We start from the raw sequence: 17,872 nt of genomic DNA, 5'->3' as shown, positions 1-17,872 counted from the left end.
CATGGAGGTAGGCATCCTCGAGATCCAGGAAGACTAGCCAGTCAAGCAGGATCTAGGCCAGAGTGATCATCTTGAACTTGCCCTTTTAAAAGGGGATATACGTGATTTCACTGCATCACAAAATTTTGAATTCGAAAATAGGTTGCATATTGACTCCTACCTCATTACCAGCAGTGCACTACAAGTTCTATGGCCCCTTTTGCCAGAAGCCGACGGATCTCTACGATCAGGAAAGGTTCTAGAGGCTACGGTTGGTGGCTTGGGGATGGTCTGGAGGGTGAAGGGCAAAAGGGAGGCAGTACCCCTGCTGTACGAGCTGTAAGGCGCAGGCATCAGAGATGGTATCTTTCCATGCCTCTCCACTGTAGGGAAGACACTGCCCTTGCTTGCACAATATGGCTTGGCCTCTGTGTCTTGGGGCATACGTGGCATATGGGTGAAAAGTCCCTCCCCCTAATGTAGGGCTCGCATGATGATGTTGCTAGACTGCTAGCCCCAGCCACTTAGTGCCAGCCTTTGAGGCTGGGAACTTCTGAAGGACTCACCGGCCTTGGTGCAGAATATGTTCATGCCAACAAAGAGCATATCAAGAAACTTCTCTTGAAGATCAGTAGTAAACCCGGGCAAGACCATGCGTGTTGCCATTGTTCTTGGTATGTAGTCTGCAGCAGGACGGGAGGCTTCCTTGCGGTCTTTGTTAAGGGCCTCAAAGCCTTCACCTGATGTGCTCCGATGACTCAGCCATTACCGGCAACAGGCCAAAGGAGAACTTGGACCGAGCATGAGGCGTTTATACAACGGAGAAATCTTGCTGCCCCATGCGTCCAGTCTGTTGCTCTCCCGGTTATGAGGCAAAGATTGGAAATAAGTGGTTTTAAGATTCAGCTAAGCAGCCAGGACCACCGACCTTTCAGGAGAAGCATGGGCAGAAAGGAACATGTGGGTCTGAGGGTGCCGGTCTGTGCTTTTTTTGCCAGGTTGTAGTCCACTGTTAATTGAAGCTGGTTTGGCCCATAGAACCAGCACTGGGCAGCTCTACGGCCTGATTGAAAAGCAATAGTTTCTCCTACTTTGGACCCTTGCTGGGGATGTCAGTTCGCTCATACTGCACATTTGGACCCAAGGTGTTGACCACTTTTGCCATAAGACGCTGGAAAGCAGCTTGTTGTTTGCCTGGGGTGGTAACAGGGAGCATGTACAAATGAGGTGAGATGCCCAGGCCACTTGCCTCTTGCAAGTCAGCTGCAAGGTCCACCAAGTCCCCTTGTTCCCCATCCTACTTCTGCAGGAAGTTGGCATATTCGTCATAAATGTTCTCCAAATGGGACATGTATGCTCTCCTGGGGAGCGGTGGTACATCTCTGGAAACCCTGGCATTGCGAAAGAGGGAACTGGGTTGAGAGGACCGGCGTCCAGAGACAGACAAGTGTGAGTCTTCGACTTAGATTAGGTCATTGACTCAGGAAGCTGCTCTGTTTAAACTGTTTTATTTAAGCTTGACAAAGGTCCTCAGTCAGAGAGCACTACCCTTCAATGCGGCCATCACAGACCCTGTTGCAGTATTATGGTGACAATCATGCTCGATGCCAGCAGTCAGCATCCTTGGCAATCGCTCAGACAGTGTCTGGATCCACAAGCACTAGCATTCTTTTAAATATACCCTCACTGGGAGGGATCAAATGGATACACCCTGTCACATATTAGTCTTTACTGTATTTATGGTATTAAAACCCATGTACATTTAGAAACACTGAAAATGTAAATAAAAGACGAGAACGAGCCTACAGAAGAACTGTAATTACTTTACAGTTTGTGAACCAAACCATTACATTTTACACCGGGAGGGCACCCCTTTAAAGAGTGCATTCTGCATTAGGAAAAGAACAATACGGGATAACGGATGTAAGCACAGAGAAGCAAGACTCTGCAATCCTTCACAGATACATTCGACTTGTATGCAACTTCATAATATTTGAAGACAAACTTACAGAACTCTGCTGCTTCTTATCGATCACGATGCCTGCAAGCAGCTGAGACTGGGGTCCTGCCGTCTTCAAATCATATCTGTTCTGTTCTCGAATCTGTGGTTGAAGAAAACAGGTTTCTTTTTAACCTACTGTTGCTATAAATTTACTTTCTAAACAATGCAGTGAGAGATGCAAGCTTGCCATTTCCAACTGTCATAAGAAGAAAACCAGTCTATAGATAGGAGCGCAATAGCCACTATGATGAGCAAAACATATTACTTACCTTCAGCAATGTATTTTCTGATGGGTCCTCCATGCATAGATTTCTCATCTTAGATATAAATGCGGCAGTAGTAGTCACTGTAAACTTAAGTGTAGCTTGGCGATGGCTTGCCTCTACACTTCAACTCCATAACTGGCACAAGCAACACTACATATAGAGTCTCCGTTAGGACAGTTTTTCTGAAGTCCTACCAAGACTTCATAAAACTGTATCTGAGGCAGTGCATACGCTCCACTTTTAGTATAAGGCTGTACCACCTGGGAATGTGGTAGCATGGACAGAGCAGCAAGGCTTATCTTAAGAGTGGAGCTTAGGTACAACCTCAGATATGTTTTTTATTAAGTCTTAGTAGAACTTCATACCAACTCACCCAACGCTGTTGGCATGTGCTAGGATTTGTGTAGATTGGATTAAAATGACTATTGATATACTTTGTGTCCAAAGGAAACCATCCAGTAGGTTTGGCCAAAGTAAAGCGTACTAATTGTATTTGCAATTTAAAACTACCACTATGGCCTTCTTTAGACCAGAGGACTACCCACATGTGTCAATAGAGACATTGTGTGGATTCCGTAAAGAATTTGGCCTCAATGATAAAGGAATTAGGCTTGAAATTATAAAAAGGTTGTGGGACAATAACGTGTTATGCCACACACCGATGTAAACTACTAACAATACCGATGAGAGTGAAGATGAGGAGGTTTTAGGCACCCGTCAAAATTCCACTGAGGATGAATATGAAGATTCTGAGGATGTTAGCTCAACCCCTCTACCTTCTCCTGTCCTTACCTCACCCTCTAATATAACGTGGTATATTCATGCAACTCAACCAAAGCAAAGTTCCAATGGGACAATGTGAAGATCAGAAAAATGGAACAAGAGTCTAACATCTATGGAAAAGGATTATTTGGACTGTACTCATTTTTCAGGGTCTGAGGAGTATGCAGCTTTCAGAATCCCATAGTTGGTAAATCAGCATGACTTGGAGTGTGATATTGTTGTATGGTTGAAAACATTTGACCTTACTTGTACAGTGTTTGGTTGGTTCTTTTTAGGCTTCCAAGAATGACTATCATTTGATCTTGGATCTGAATGAGGCTGAAAGATGTAACTAGAGTTGGGTGAGATAAGCTCTCATAAATAGATATGAGAAGAGACCTTCTCCGTATCTAAACCCCTTAAGGGAACAGGAGACGAAAGATAAGTCTGAAAGTCACATCTCCGTTTACCCTGAAGGGCTTGTTACCAATGAGTAGCAGGAAAGCTGTTGTCATAGACTCAGCTGAGCCACCTTGTAAAGAGGTTGAGGCTCTTAAACTTGAAGGAACAGAGGTCACCTTAGGGGACCCCCCAGAGGTAAAAGGCATTACCTGCCACTCTGTAAGGCACTTGCATGAAGAACCCATAGGTTCGACTAGGGATCAAACCCCTAGGACCACAAAGCTAGAGGTCACTGTTGTGACCCCCCCCCCCCTTTTAGTTAACACTGAAGTGAAAGAAGCCCATGAAAGTCTACATACAGTAGAAGTGGTGCAACCTATAGACATACACTTAACTGTTTGTCCCATTCCTAATATGGGACAATGCCATTAAAGATGTCACCGAGGTGACCCCACCTTTAGTTAACACTAGAGTAATTGGACTATCTGAAAATCCATACAGTGGAGATGGGTCACATAGTTAAAAACATATGTGTTGCTATTAAACTAGTACTTTGGTGTACTAGCACTGTACAGTTCAATGATGTGACCCCCACCTTCAGCTGAGGCTACCATTACTAAATCCCATGTGAGCTCACAGGCTCTGGAGGCAGTCCTTGAATCTCAAAACCTGGACCATCGCTCACAACCTGTGGAGGCAATTCAGAGGGCTGATAAGAACTCAGTTGTTCCTGTCAGAAACCAAGAGTGTGAGATATCCGTGACACAAAGGCACCGTCAGTTAACTTTTAAGTGGCTGAATCACTTGAAAATACACTTCCAGTGGAAGTGGTTCCAATAACTCTAAAGCTGGATACTCCTGAAAACCCACTTAGGGTGAAGGTGATCCACAGTGACGACCAGAACTAAGGTGTCCTTGGCCAATCCACTAGGGTTGCTAGGGTTAGGTTTAATCCTAAACCAACAGTAGAAGAACAAGTTACTTCTTACCTTGTAACATTCTTTCGACGGGATGTTCCTCCGAGAATTCCTCATCTTTGATAATACGTTTCCAGCTTGCTGGCCTCGGAAATTTTTTCTGTAGAGGGAGCTGCGCGTCGACGTCCGCCGAGTCGGTGTCCCTCGACGGCCACCGTATCAGCGCCGACGTCACCATGCCCATAAATGGCCACTCGCGGCGTCTGTTGATCAGTTCCATTTTGTAGCATAAGAAAAGTCATGCCTGAATTGGTTATTGACCTTGAAGGAGCGCAAGCTGCAACCACAAGGGAAGTATTACTGAGGGGATGGATGGAGGGGCGATAAGGAATACGTCGGAGGAACATCCCGTCGAAAGAACGTTACAAGGTAAGAAGTAACTTGTTCTTCAAAGGGATTGTGTCCTCCGACGTATTCCTCATCTTTGATAGACTCCCATAGCAGTGGCATGCAATTGGAGGTGGGAGTAAGAATGTTATGGATCCCTTTAGGGATGGACCGAATGTAATACGGCCTTGCCAAATCCTGTCTCTTGACAAGTGGAGGAATCCAGGTTGTAAAATTTTGTGAATGTATGTGCGGACGACCATGTGGCAGCCGCACATATGTCTGACCGGTACCCCTCTTTGGAGAGCTGAAGAGGCTGCGATACCCCTGGTTGAATGAGCCCTAAGATTTTGGGGTGGCTCTTTCCCTGCCAGTTTGTAACATTCCAGAATGGCCAAAATAATCCACCTGGAAATGGTTTGTTTTGTTATGGGTAGTCCCAACTTGTGATCTGAGTATCCTACAAACAGTTGGTCTGCTTGCCTGATCCTAGCCATTCTGCTGATGTAAAAGCTGAGAGCTCGCCTTGGGTCCAGCCTATGTAGTCTTTCTTCCTCTTTCCCCGGATGGGGAGGAGGGTAGAACGAAGGTAAGGTAATTTTCTGAGTAATATGAAATTCAGAAACCACCTTTGGGAGGAAATTAGTTTTCACCTGTAGGACAACTTTGTCCTTGTGGAAAATTGTATTTGGGGGTTTACAGGAGAGAGCTTGTAGCTCGCTCACCCTCCTAGCAGATGTTAGTGCTACCAATAGGACAGTTTTAAGCGTGAGAAATCTCAGCGAACAAGAGTGAAGTGTATCGAATGGAGTGCCCATTAGGAAGTTTAAGACTAAATTTAAGTCCCATAAGGGAACTTGGAATGGTTTTGGAGGATAAACATTAGTTAATCCCTTGAGAAATTATATCACTAGAGGAAGTTTGAAATAGGATGGTTCCTCCGCAGTGCGCTTGAAGATTGAATGCGCTGCGAGATAGCCTTTTACAGTGCCAACTTGAAGGCCTGAGTTTGCCAAGTAGAGTAGAAAGGATAACACTGTTGGTGTACCACATGAAAAAGGGTCGATCTTCCCTTCTCTACACCAGCTGCAAAATTTGTTCCAACGGCAGCGGAATAAAGACTTTGTTGCTGGCCTTCTGGCCGAAAGCAACACCTCCATGACGTCATCAGGGAGATCCCAATCCTTGTACCTCACCCTTTCAGAAGCCAAGCGTGAAGGTTGAGGGTTCTGATGTCTGGATGGAGAACCTGACCTCCCTTCTGCGAGAGAAGATTCTCTTTGAGTGGAAGGCAGATGGACATATCTAGAAGGTCCGGGTACCACGTTCTCCTGGCCCAGTCCGGGGCAATTAGGATCATGGATTTACGGAATCTTCTCAACCTCCTGATCATTTGAGGAATAACAGGGACTGGTGGAAACGCGTAGAGGAGTGGAAACTCCCAGTCCACTACGAACGCGTCTCCTAGAGCTCCTCTCGGGGGAAATTCCTTGAACAGAACAGATTGCACTTCTTGTTGGTGCTTGCGGCGAACAGATCCACTTGAGGGGTTCCTCAAAGGGCGAAGATCTCTTGAAGGACTTCCTAAGCTAGCTCCCACTCGTGGGAGACTGTGCTCTGCCTGCTCAGAGCGTCCGCTGTCAAGTTCTTCTCTCCGGCTCGGTGGACTGCCGATAGAGAAATTCCTTCTCGAATTGCCCAAAACCAGAACTGCATTGCCTCTCTGCACAGTGGCAGTGACCCTACGCCTCCTCTTTTGTTGAGGTAGTGCATGGCCACCGTGTTGTCCATCATTATCAGGACATTTCTCCCCTGTACTGATGGCAGGAAAGCTTTCAGCGCTAGTCTGATCGCTCTCAGCTCCAATAGGTTAATGTGTAGTCTGGAGACCAACGACCACTGATTGTCAAGTCGTTGGCATGAGCTCCCCACCCCGTGAGTGAGGCGTCTGTGACTGTTATCTCCGGCCATGGTTGCCAAAACAGTTCTCCTTTCAAGATGTTCTCTGGATAGGCCCACCATTGAAGGTCGCGGGCTACTTTGTCTGGAAACCGGAGATCTGTCATTCTCCCTGAGAATTGCGACCACCGAGTTCAGTGCCCACTGAAGAGATCTCATTCTCAGGCGAGCCTCTGGCACAAGGAAGATGCAGGACGCCAGGAGGCCTAGCAACCTCAAAAAGTCGAAGGCTGGGAGACGTTGGGCATTTTGAAACTTGTTGACCATCTGCAGAATATCTTGAGTCCTCGCCTCTGGTGGCGAGGCTTTTCCCAGGAAGTGTTCAGGACCGCTCCAATGAACTGGAGTCTCTGTGATGGTATCATCTGTGACTTCTTTAAATTGAGGGAGAAGCCCAGTTTGTGAAGGAAGTGGCAGACATAATCTAGCTGGGTCTGAGCTTGTTCCAAAGATACAGCCCTGATCAGCCAATCGTCTAGGTAGGGGTAGACGTGGATCCATTCCCTCCTTAGACTCGCAGCCACTACCGACATTAGCTTGGTGAAGACCTTCGGGGCGGAGGTCAGCCCAAATGGCAGAACTCGAAATTGATAATGAGAGTGGCCAATTGCGAACCTCAGGTATTTCCTGTGTTTGGGATGGATTGGCACATGGAAATAAGCATCCTGAAGGTCCAGAGATACCAGCCAGTCCTGGAGCTGGAGGGCCTGAAGGATCTGAGAGAGAGTTACCATCTTGAACTTGTCCTTCCTGAGGAACTTGTTCAATTCTCGTAAGTACAGGATGGGTCGCACTCCTCCGTCCTTCTTTGGCATGAGAAAGTAGGGGGGGGATTACCAGCCCTTGTTCCTGTCTGCTACAGGTACCGGTTCTATTGCACCTCTCTCTAGCAGGTCTATAATTTCCTGCAAGAAGAGCGGATCTTTAACATTTAGAGAGCTGTTCCCCGGTGGATGACTCTGAGGAATGTGTAGAAAGGGTAGGCAGTAACCTTGGGCAACTGTCTCCAATGCCCAAGCATTTGACGTTATAGCCTGCCATTCCGTCAGATGGTGAGTTAACCTGCCCCTTACAGGTGACTTGTGTGGAAAGACCTCAGAGTGGTTTGGGGCGGCTGATGCAGATGCCGAGGGTAAAGAGGCACCTGCTGCTGCTGCGACCATAGTACCTTTGACCTGTCCACCTCGGGTGGATCTTCTCTGGCCTCTTTGAGCCGGCTGTCCTCTGCCTTTCACGAAAGAGGAATAATAGCGAAAGGACTTTCCTCTCCCAGAGGTTCCTGAGGGGCGAAAAAGAATTTGGCGGATAGCAGCCCCTAAAGATTTTGCTGCTGCTTTAGATGTCTGCAACTTTTCCAGACTCATCAGCCTTTTTTTCCGAATAATGAAGAGCCGTCAAAGGGCATATTCAAAAGTCTGGCCTGTACATCTGGAGCGAAGCCAGACTTTCTCAACCACGCATGCCTGTGGATTGTTGTACTTGCCGCCATGGCCCTGCTGATACTGTCAGCGGAATCAATGCCAGTTTGAAGTGACTCGCACATGGCATCCTTGCCATCTTTAATAATGTTGAAGAAGGCTTCCTTCTCTCCTTTGGGTATGCAGTCAGCCGCTGATGAAGCACACTCCCACAGTGTGTGACTGAACCTGGCGAGCGTACAGGTGGCGTTGATGGACTTCAACACCATACAAGCAAAGAAGACTTTCTTTGCCATAGAATCGTACCTCTTCTCATCTCTATCCTGTGGGACAGTAGGGCAAGCGGTCCTGTTGCTTGATGAAGTTGCCGCTTGGACCACCAGACTCAGTCGGGTGCTTCGATAAGTATTCAGGGTCAGCAGCAGCTACCCTATACTTGGCGGATAATCTTTTGTTGACAGCAAGGATAACTTCAGGAGTTTCCCAGTTAGATGCAATTTTTCTTTGTAAGGCTGTATGGAAGGGGACCACAGGATCCTCCTGTGGACCTTTGTCTAATATGTCGGTCAGGTCATCCTGTTGAAAAACAAGCGAAGGCGCAGACCAACCCATGAATTCAATCATTCTTGCCATCAGGGTTCTATAGGGTGTTTCGGCATGTTCCCCTGGGTCTGGTTAACAAAATCCACTTCTGGGGAAGTGTCCAGCCCACTTGCCTCATGTAATGACTCCTGTAGGTCTTTCAACCTTCTTTCCTCAGTGGTGAAATCCTCTGAAACAGGTAGTGTGGTCCTCTGCAACTCAACGGTTTCCTGGTCAGAATCTTCCCCTTCATAAATTGAAGATAATCCAAGGTACTCTGACCTTTGAAATGGTATAAAACCCATTTCTAAGGCAGAAGGAGCCAAATTCGTCATTATTGGGCGAGAAAACGTCAATGTCGTCGACGTCGATGTGACAGGCTTCGAAGGTGCCGAAAACAGCGTCGAGAAAACCGGAAGAGGCCTCGAAGAACTCGAGAGGATCGGGATCCTACTCGAGGACATCGACGACGGTCTTGGCGTCGTGCCGGAGGCTCTTGGAATCACCGTTGGCTGTGGAGTAGCCGTGGTCTTCTCTTTCATCGGCGGCGTCGAGTCGATCGACCGATGCGTCGAAGAACCCTTCGACAACGGCGTTGATGGCGCCGACCCATGCGTCTAAGGAATCTTCGACGACGGCGAAGACGGTGCCTTCTTACCCGATGGCCCGTGGCGCTCTCGGGTGGAATGTTTCGCCGGGTGCTGCGACTCGCAGCGTTTTGATTTTTTGGGTTTTTCACCCGGGGATCACCCTCAGCTGTCTTCGAGGAGGACAAGGCCGCTTTCTCGAAGACGCTTAACATTTTCTTCCTGAATTCCTCCCACTCAGCCTGAGAGCTGTGTTTTGTGGGGCAGGAGACCCTTTCTGGGGAAACAGAAGACGACGAGGAAGGGGATCTTCGATGTCTCTTCTTTGAGTGTCTTGATCTCGACGAATGGTGGGAGCAACTTCGAGATCTAGAATGGCAATGTTTGACGGTGAGGAGACGAATGCCTCGGCTGAAGAAACTTTCGAGGAGGTTTTGCTTTTTACTGACTTACCTCTCTCGAGCTTCCCCTTACGCTCCTTCAAGGCTTTCGCCGTCATAGACATGCAGTCCTCACACTCCGGACAATGGTGCTCGGCTCCCAAGCACCACAAGCAGATCCTTTGTGGATCAGTTATCGACATTTTTTACCACAGTCTCGACATTTTTTTAAGCCGGATCGCGGCGTTGTCGGTTCCGATGAAGATGCCATCGAGAAGGAGTTGATATATTTAGAGCAGATTGAAGATTAGATGATCTGACTGAACAACGATGTTCGAGGCCCCACGAAGCGCGGAAAAACGGCACTGAGCAACCGACGCCGCACGTGGCTATTTATGGGCATGGTGATGTTGGCGCTGATACGGTGGCCGTCGAGGGACATCGACTCGGCGGACGTCGACGCACAACGCCCTCTACAGAAAAAAATTCCGAGGCCAGCAAGCTGGAAACGTATTATCAAAGATAAGGAATACGTCGGAGGACACAATCCCTTCGAAATTAAGTTTTCTCCTTCAGGTCAGAGTGCCCAGAAGGACATTTCCAGGCCTGAAAAACTGAAGAAAAAGAGTTGAGACTAAATGTAGCTTTCTTACTAAGCCTTCTAGAAATAGAACTGGTGACTCCAACTACTCCTACAGGAGAGATGGCTAGGTGTTCTGAAAGGGCTAGGGTCTTTGTTTCAAGAGACATCTCTAAATCTGTGGGATCCTCCACAGAGGACCCTAGTCTAAGTCCTACTGCTAGCAGGGCAATCTCTAACAAAGGCAAATATAAAACCAGAGTTAAAGGGAAATGGGAGCCTAAACCATGCTCTACTATTTCAATTCCAGATATACAGCCTTTGACCCACACTGCTTCTGAGGAAGAGGTTGATTGGAATATTGGAAACCTCTAGGTCTTGGAGTATTGTTAGTTCCCAAAACTGGTGGAAACCAGAAAACCTTCATCCAAGGCTAAACACCTTCAGACTGTTGGATCTTCTACAGGACACCCAATATTAAATACTAGTGTTAGGAGGGAGACCCCCCTAGCCAAGGTAAACTGAGATCTCCGAGGATGCGTAAGCATGTACCATGCTTTACCTACCACTCTAACTAAGATACCAGAGACCCAACCTGCTCCAGAGGGAGAGGAGGTGAGGAATCATGGCGACCCCTCTAGGTCCATGGGACCTCTTTATAAGAATCCCTTTAAAAAGCCTTTTGAAGGTTCAGGAGCTGAAACCTGAGGATCTGTTAATTCAGAGAAACATGCCTAACAAAGATTGCAGGTCCTCTAGTTCAATAAACTATCCAATTAATCTATAAAAAAAAGTTGCAAAGATTACTGATGGACTCCACAGTAGGTTAAACAGACCGACATGGGATCCATCCAGGAGAGGATTAGATCCTCCTGACCCTTAGTCTGAAGGGAAAAGTGTTAGGTAAGATTCTCATATTTTTGCATGATAGATCTTCCTGACCTATGTCAACCCAAGAACATTTTGCTTGGAGTTGGTAATTATTTTACCGTGTCCCTAGGTGAGTGGGAATCTCCCCCCCCCCCAAACCCCCTTTTCATGGGTGACCTTTTTAGATCTCTCGATAGTGTATGGTGGGCGTTATAGTTTCCCATAATTTTGGACTGACAGTAATGTACCATGTGTGGAGAATCCTGCGGACCGCACACTAAAAGCCTGCCTACAGCCTCCTCCCAGGTGGCCTGGAGAGGGAAGACTCTTCCTGATCCCAATCCTGGGGGTGGAGTACTGCAGAAAGATCACCTAGCTGGAGACCAGGCCCAGAGATGTGGGGAGATTGCGCAGGGTGAGACCATATTTTTCCTTGACTAGGAATACTGTTGACCCAGACTTCGAGGGTGACCTCCTACGGGTAAAAAAGGTAACATCTGAAGGTGTTACTCCCCCTAGTGTTCAACCCGAGGAACCAATCTTTTAGACCCCCTTAGTTCCCATGTCCCCCACTGTTAAGAAGAATTGCATGCAGTACCCTCTGGGACCACCACACACAATTTGGACTAAAGCTGTAAGCAAAACCAACCTTTGGTATAAGTCTGTACTACTAGTTTTTGGTAGCGAGCTGAGCAGCCAGGCTCATCTCAAGAGGGAATGTGAGCAGTAAATGAAGTTACACAGAGGTCTTACAATCACAGTGGTTCAAGTAGACACATACACTCAAGGTTTCTTGGTAAAACACAGATTTATTACACAGTCATTTAGAAAACATTCACTAGAAGGAGGCAAAATATTATACACAAACACTTCAATACCCAATCAATAAGTCTGAGTAAATTAGGCTCCCCTGAAGTAGAAGCAAAATGGCATTTCAGTCACTTTATTTAGGAGTAAAAAGGCACAAGTTAATACAATGGATCACAAATTAATTGTTTTAATATTTTTATTGCGTGCCGGACCCGAGGGTATCAGGGCGCAGAAGGGCAATAAGGATATTTTCAGCTTGGTTACATTGCTGTACAGTAATATACAAAGGAATATACAAAATAGGACAACTACATACAAGATACAAATTATATCTACAAATAAAGCAAATTATATTTATGGCTGATGCAGGTAATATATACATATATACTCATGAGGTGGGCGTGACGAGTCATCGGTAGTAGGTGTAATCAGATGGGTGCGGTGCATGTAGGGATCGGTGCAGTGTAATGAGTGAGTTAGAGGTCATTTTCTTAGATCCACCGGATGTAGTTGCGCCTGAAGTGGGGATAAGTTTGGGTAACTCTTAGGGTCGGAGGGAGTTCCAATGTTGTGCTGCTTTAACCTGAAAGCTGGTGCCTGCGGTTTTGGAGTGTTTGTATCTAGGCACAATGAGGGTATTGGAGTTGGATGTTCTGGTGGGGCGGTTGGAGGAGTATCTGGTGAATCTGTCGGTGAGGTAACGTAGAGCAGCGTTAAAGGATAGTTCCGGGACTTTTTTTTTATTGTTCCTATGGTTCGGCCATGTGTTTTTAAGCATAAATCGGTAGATTGATCGTTGATCAAGTCTGTTTCAGGGGCGGGGGATTTGATTTAGTGCCGCAAAAGCAGGTGAGCCAGGGCGATGCGGCAAGTGAGAGGATTATCATAAAATGGCGGATGTTTTCGAGTGCGTTAATGGACGAAAAGTCGGGTAAGGTCCATAGGAATGTTTTCTACGATCTACCGATTTATGCTTAAAAACACATGGCCGAACCATAGGAACAATAAAAAAAAAGTCCCGGAACTATCCTTTAAGGCATTTGAGACTAAGTGATGCTATCTTCAGGGCAATTTTGTCTTTGGTCGAGAGCCAATTGTGAGCTCTTCTAATCTCTGAGATGTGCTCTTTTTTGCGGATGCTCAATGCCGCTCAAAGCATTGTTTTGAAGGATTTGGATTTTATTTGTGATCTATTTATTGGTTCCTATGTAGAGTGTGTTGCAGTAATCTAATTTTGATAGAAAAAGGGCTTGGGCCAGGGTCATGCAACTGAGGGGAGAGGAAGGGTTTGGTTGCTCTGATTAGTTTGTACGTGTAGGCGGCCATGGAGCCGACTTGTTGTTAAAAGGACAGGGTGGAATCGAGGTAAAAACCTAGCGTTTTTACTTCCTTGGCAACTTTGATAGTGTTTCCGTCGATGGTGAAACTTGAGTAGTTGTGACCTAATTTGTTGATGTTGGGGATTGTGCCTAGGATGATGAGCAGTCTTTTCATCATTCAGGCATAGGCCATGTGAGGCCATCCACGCCTGAATGAGGTACACCCTGTGCACCAAGGCCAAATACTTATAATCTCCCGTCAGCGGTATGAGGACCTTGGTGTCTGCATAATTAGTGTAGGTAACACCCAGATCGAGATCATCAAAAAGGGGCCTTTTGAAAATATTGTAAAGGGTGGGTGAGACACAGGATCCCTGGGGTACGCCGCAGGTGATTGAGATGGGGTCGGCCGCTGCGGATGTTGAAAAAACGTGCATAGTCCTGTTAATGAGGAATGATTGAATCCAGCCTATAGCATCCTGAGAGAAGTGGGCTGCAGTGTTAAGGTGAGTACAGAGAATGGTATGGTCGACTAATCAAACGCCGCTGATCAGTCCAGAAGGAGGAGTAGGGCTGTCTGGCTATTGTCTGAGGGTATCAATTTGTGCCTTCAGATCAATCATGGCTGTCTCAGTTCCATGTTGGGGTCTGAAGCCGGACTGACGGACTCCAAGGAGGTGGTTTTGTTCCAGGTATTGCTGTATTTGAAGGTAGGCTACCTTGTCTAAAATTTTGAGCAGGAATGGGACGTTGGTGATGGGTCTAATTAGTGGGTTTGTTTTTTCAGTAATGGGAGAACCCAGGACTCTCCGGCAGCGTCTGATAATTTGTGAGGGACAGGGATCTCCCTGGCAGTTGGATGTTCAGGGTGAGAATAACCTTTTGTACCTCGAGTGTGGTAAATTTAGAGAAACTGAAGCGGTGGGCAGGTTTAGGAGTGGCCTTGGGTACAACGGTGGAGTTGGTAATGGTGGGTACGTTTTCTTTTTTGTTAGCAATCTTGTCTTGTAGGGTGGCCATCTTGTTAGAGAGTGCATGTTGTACACTGGTGCACCAGGGTTGATCCTTGACACAGGTGTCGGGGATAGGGATGGGTGTTTCCAATTCTTTAAGAATGGTGAATGGTTATTTTATGTTGGAGTTTGAATTGGCTATTCTTTGGTTGTATGAGTCTTGTTTGGCCTGAATTATTTCTTTCTTATAAATAGAGGATATTTTAGTGAGGTTTATTTTGTTGGACTCTGTGGGTGAGTGTTTCCGAATTTGTTCACTCTTGCGTTTCTCGAGTCTGATGGATTTAAGGTATGGCGTGAACCAAGTGTTCAGGTGTTTTTTAGGTTTACTTTTACCCAAGTTTTAGGAGTGCAATAGTGTCAAGTGCTGAAGTCATTATTTTGTTGTATTCGTTGACTAGGGTAAAGGGGTCTTTCTTAGAAATTCTAAGAAATACTTTCTAAGAAATACTTTCTTAGGCAGTGCTAATAGTTTCAGTTCACTAGAAGAGTCAATTCGATTCAATAGGCCTAGGCCAAAGTCAATGGACTAGTGTCTTGGATAGGAAAGAGCAGTTCTGGTAGTAAACGGTAAGGAACAAGTTACGTACCTCTAACTGTTGTTCTCCAGCATGGGTCTGGCATGGATTCACATGCTCATGAATATTCCCCGTCAGGCTGGGAATCCTCGGTCAAGAAAAAATCAGTATCAGTTTCGTTTCTGATCTGTCTTTCTTAGTAGTAACCAATCACTGATCTCTGGGTCATACTGCCCCCATCCAATGACTGCCCTCTCCCTAAGCCCCGCCTCTGGCAGCCCTCCTCAGATTTGGTAGCACGTAAAGTGGCAGTATGACCAAGTGAAGAGCCACAGAGGGGTAGGCGGGAGGGTTCGCATGTGAATCCATGCCAGACCCATGCTGGAGAACAACAGTTACAGGTAAGTAACTTGTTCCTTCTCCAGCATGGGGTCTGGCATGGATTCACATGCTCATGAATAAGAGAATACATAGCAGTACACACATGCACAACCACGGGAGGTGGCAATAGGCTCAACATTAAGCAATACAACAACTCAACATTAAGCATCTCTTATCTGCTCACCAGGCTCACCTTAAACGAACAGGTTGCGCAGCACTGCTTGGTTGACCGTGGACTCCTCCCTGGAGTCCCGATCGACGCAGTAGAATCTTGTGAAGGTGTGCGTCAACCTCCACGTCGCAGCCCTGCAGATGTCCAGCAGGGGCACACCAGACAGGAACGCTGTGGTAGCAGCGATCGCTCTGGTCGAATGGGCTCTCGGACGGCCGGGCAGCGGTCGGTTTGCCAACCGGTGACAGTGCATGATGCAGCCGGAGAGCCATTTGGAAATGGAAGTCTTCGAGAGAGCCTTCCCTTGATTCACAGTTCCAAAGTTCACAAACAGCTGTGATGTCTTCCGAAAACTCTGTGCGGTCCATGTAGAACTTCAGCGCTCTAGCTACGTCCAGCGAGTGCAGAGTCCTTTCAGCCGGCGACGAAGGAGATGGGAAGAAAACTGGCAACACCAAGGGTTTGTTGAGGTGGAAGTCCGATGGCACCTTGGGCATGAAGGAGGGGTGGGTCCTCAGCACCCCCCCTCGTGTCGTGAAACGTTAAGTATGGCGGCTTGCAAGATAGGGCCTGGATCTCTCCCACTCGTCATGCAGAGGTGATGGCCACGAGAAACGCTGTCTTCCACGACAGAAACTTCAACTGTGCCAAATGCATAGGCTCAAATGGGGGGCCCCCCCCATGAGCCTGGTCAGCACCACGTCGAGCTCCATCGCCGGGGCAGGGGCCTTCACCGGCGGGAATGATCGGAACAATCCCTTCATACATTCCTTCACCAGTCGATGAGACCACAAGGACGCCCGTCCTGTAGTTCTGGTGTATCGTGAGATGGCGGCCAGATGTATCTTGATGGAAGCGTGAGCTAGTCCAGCCTTGGCCAATGACAGTAGCTACGGCAATACTTGGGGGGGCCGTAATCCGCAGAGGGTTAATCTTCTGTGCACGGCACCAGACAGAGAACCTCTTCCATTTATGTTCGTAGCACTTGAGAGTTGAGGACGCCCTGGCCTTTGCAAGACCCTCTCTGCAGTCGGCCGGGATGTCGTACCCTCCAAACACTAGTGCTGCAGGAGCCAGGCCTGCAAGTTCAGCGACTCCGGGTTGTGGTGAAGAATGGCGCCTCCTTCTCTGGAGAGAAGGTCTGCGTCCGTCGGCAGCTTGACTGGTGTGGACGTTGACAAGTCCAGAAGGTCTGGGAAGCAGATCTGTCTCGGCCACGCCGGTACGACAAGGATCATCCTGCACCGGGACCTCTTGAGCTGGTTGATGAGCCGGAGCAGCAACAGCAGCAGAGGGAACGCATAAAGAAATAGGCCGTCCCAGGGGAACGAGAAAGCATCGCCCATGCTCCTCGGCTGGGGGAACCTGCTGGCGAACCTCCGGCACTTGGAATTCATCGCCAAGAGATCGATTTGGGGTTCGCCCCATCGTCGGAAGTGTCGATCCACTTGATCCTGGCGTAGTTCCCACTCGTGGCACGAGCGCATCTCTCTGCAGAGTGAGTCGGCGATCGTGTTTTTTTATTCCTGCCAGATGAAGAGGCACCAGAAACATCCCTTGGGCGACAGCCCAATGCCACAGATCCTGGGCTGCCTTGGATAGGGCCGGGGATCTGGTTCCGCCCTGCTTCCGGATGTAGAACATCGTGGTGGTGGTGTCGGTGAAGATCCTCACCACCTTGCCCTTGAGGGACGGAAGGAAGGACCTGAGGGCCCAGAACACTGCACAGAGCTCCAAGATGTTGATGTGGAGTGACTTCTCCTCCGGGAGCCAAAGGCCTCTCGCGTGAAGATCTCCGGAGTGCGCTCCCCAACCTTCCAGGGAGGCATCCGTCGTCACCGTCACCTGGTGAGCTGGGGTCTGAAAGTCCGTGCCCGCCGACAGATTAGAGCGGTTATCCCACCACCGGATCGCCTGACGGAACGTCTCGTTGAGGGGTCCTGTCCTTGAAGCTGCTCGTCGACTGGACCCAGCGGGCATTGAGGAACTCTTGTAAGTGGCGCATCCGAAGCCTGCAAAGGCGCACCAGATAAATGCAGGAGGACATCAGCCCGAGGAGGGACTTGATAGATCTTACCCTGGCCATGTCCATGGCCAGCAGACGCTGCACCTTGCCCAGAATGGTCCTGGTCCTTTCCTCCGACGGCGAGGCCAGCCGTGCCACTGTGTCGAGCTTGGCTCCCAGAAACAGGACGACTTGTGACGGAACCAGGTGGGATTTTGGAAAGTTGATGGAGAATCCCAGGTCCATGAGCAGCTGGACGGTCTTCGCAGTGAGCTCCACGGCGAGCTCTCTTGTCCTTGCCCGGATGAGCCAGTCGTCCAGGTAGGGGTAGACGTGGATCCCCTGTAGGTGCAGCCGCGCCGCCACCGGTGCGAGGCACTTGGTGAACACCCTGGGTGCCGACTTCAATCCGAACGGGAGGGCCTTGAACTGGTAGTGCCGCCCTTGGACCACGAACCTGAGGAACTTTCGGTGTCTTTTTAGAATGTGGATGTGGAAGTATGCATCCTCCAAGTCCGACGACAGGAAATCGCCCTCCTCCAGCTGTCCCAGCACATGCTGGA

The 17,872-nt window shown here is 48.2% G+C and overlaps 1 protein-coding gene across 6 annotated transcripts in view; it reads right to left on the bottom strand.

Annotated features, from left to right (window-relative positions):
- ADD3 (adducin 3) overlaps positions 1–17,872 on the bottom strand; it is a 1,740,558-nt gene that overhangs the window by 256,850 nt on the left and 1,465,836 nt on the right. For all 6 annotated transcript variants that reach the window (XM_069611763.1, XM_069611762.1, XM_069611761.1 and 3 more), the window contains one exon: positions 1,989–2,081. In XM_069611763.1, coding sequence (XP_069467864.1) covers positions 1,989–2,081 — 93 coding nt within the window. The remainder of the gene's footprint in view (positions 1–1,988; positions 2,082–17,872) is intronic.

The sequence above is a fragment of the Ambystoma mexicanum genome, chromosome 8 (assembly GCF_040938575.1).
Source record: "Ambystoma mexicanum isolate Mex_15411 chromosome 8, UKY_AmexF1_1, whole genome shotgun sequence".
In the NCBI taxonomy this organism is placed as follows: Eukaryota; Metazoa; Chordata; class Amphibia; order Caudata; family Ambystomatidae; genus Ambystoma; species Ambystoma mexicanum.
The sequence above is the reverse complement of the archived record's forward strand: the minus strand, read 5'-3'. Positions and strand labels throughout refer to the sequence as shown.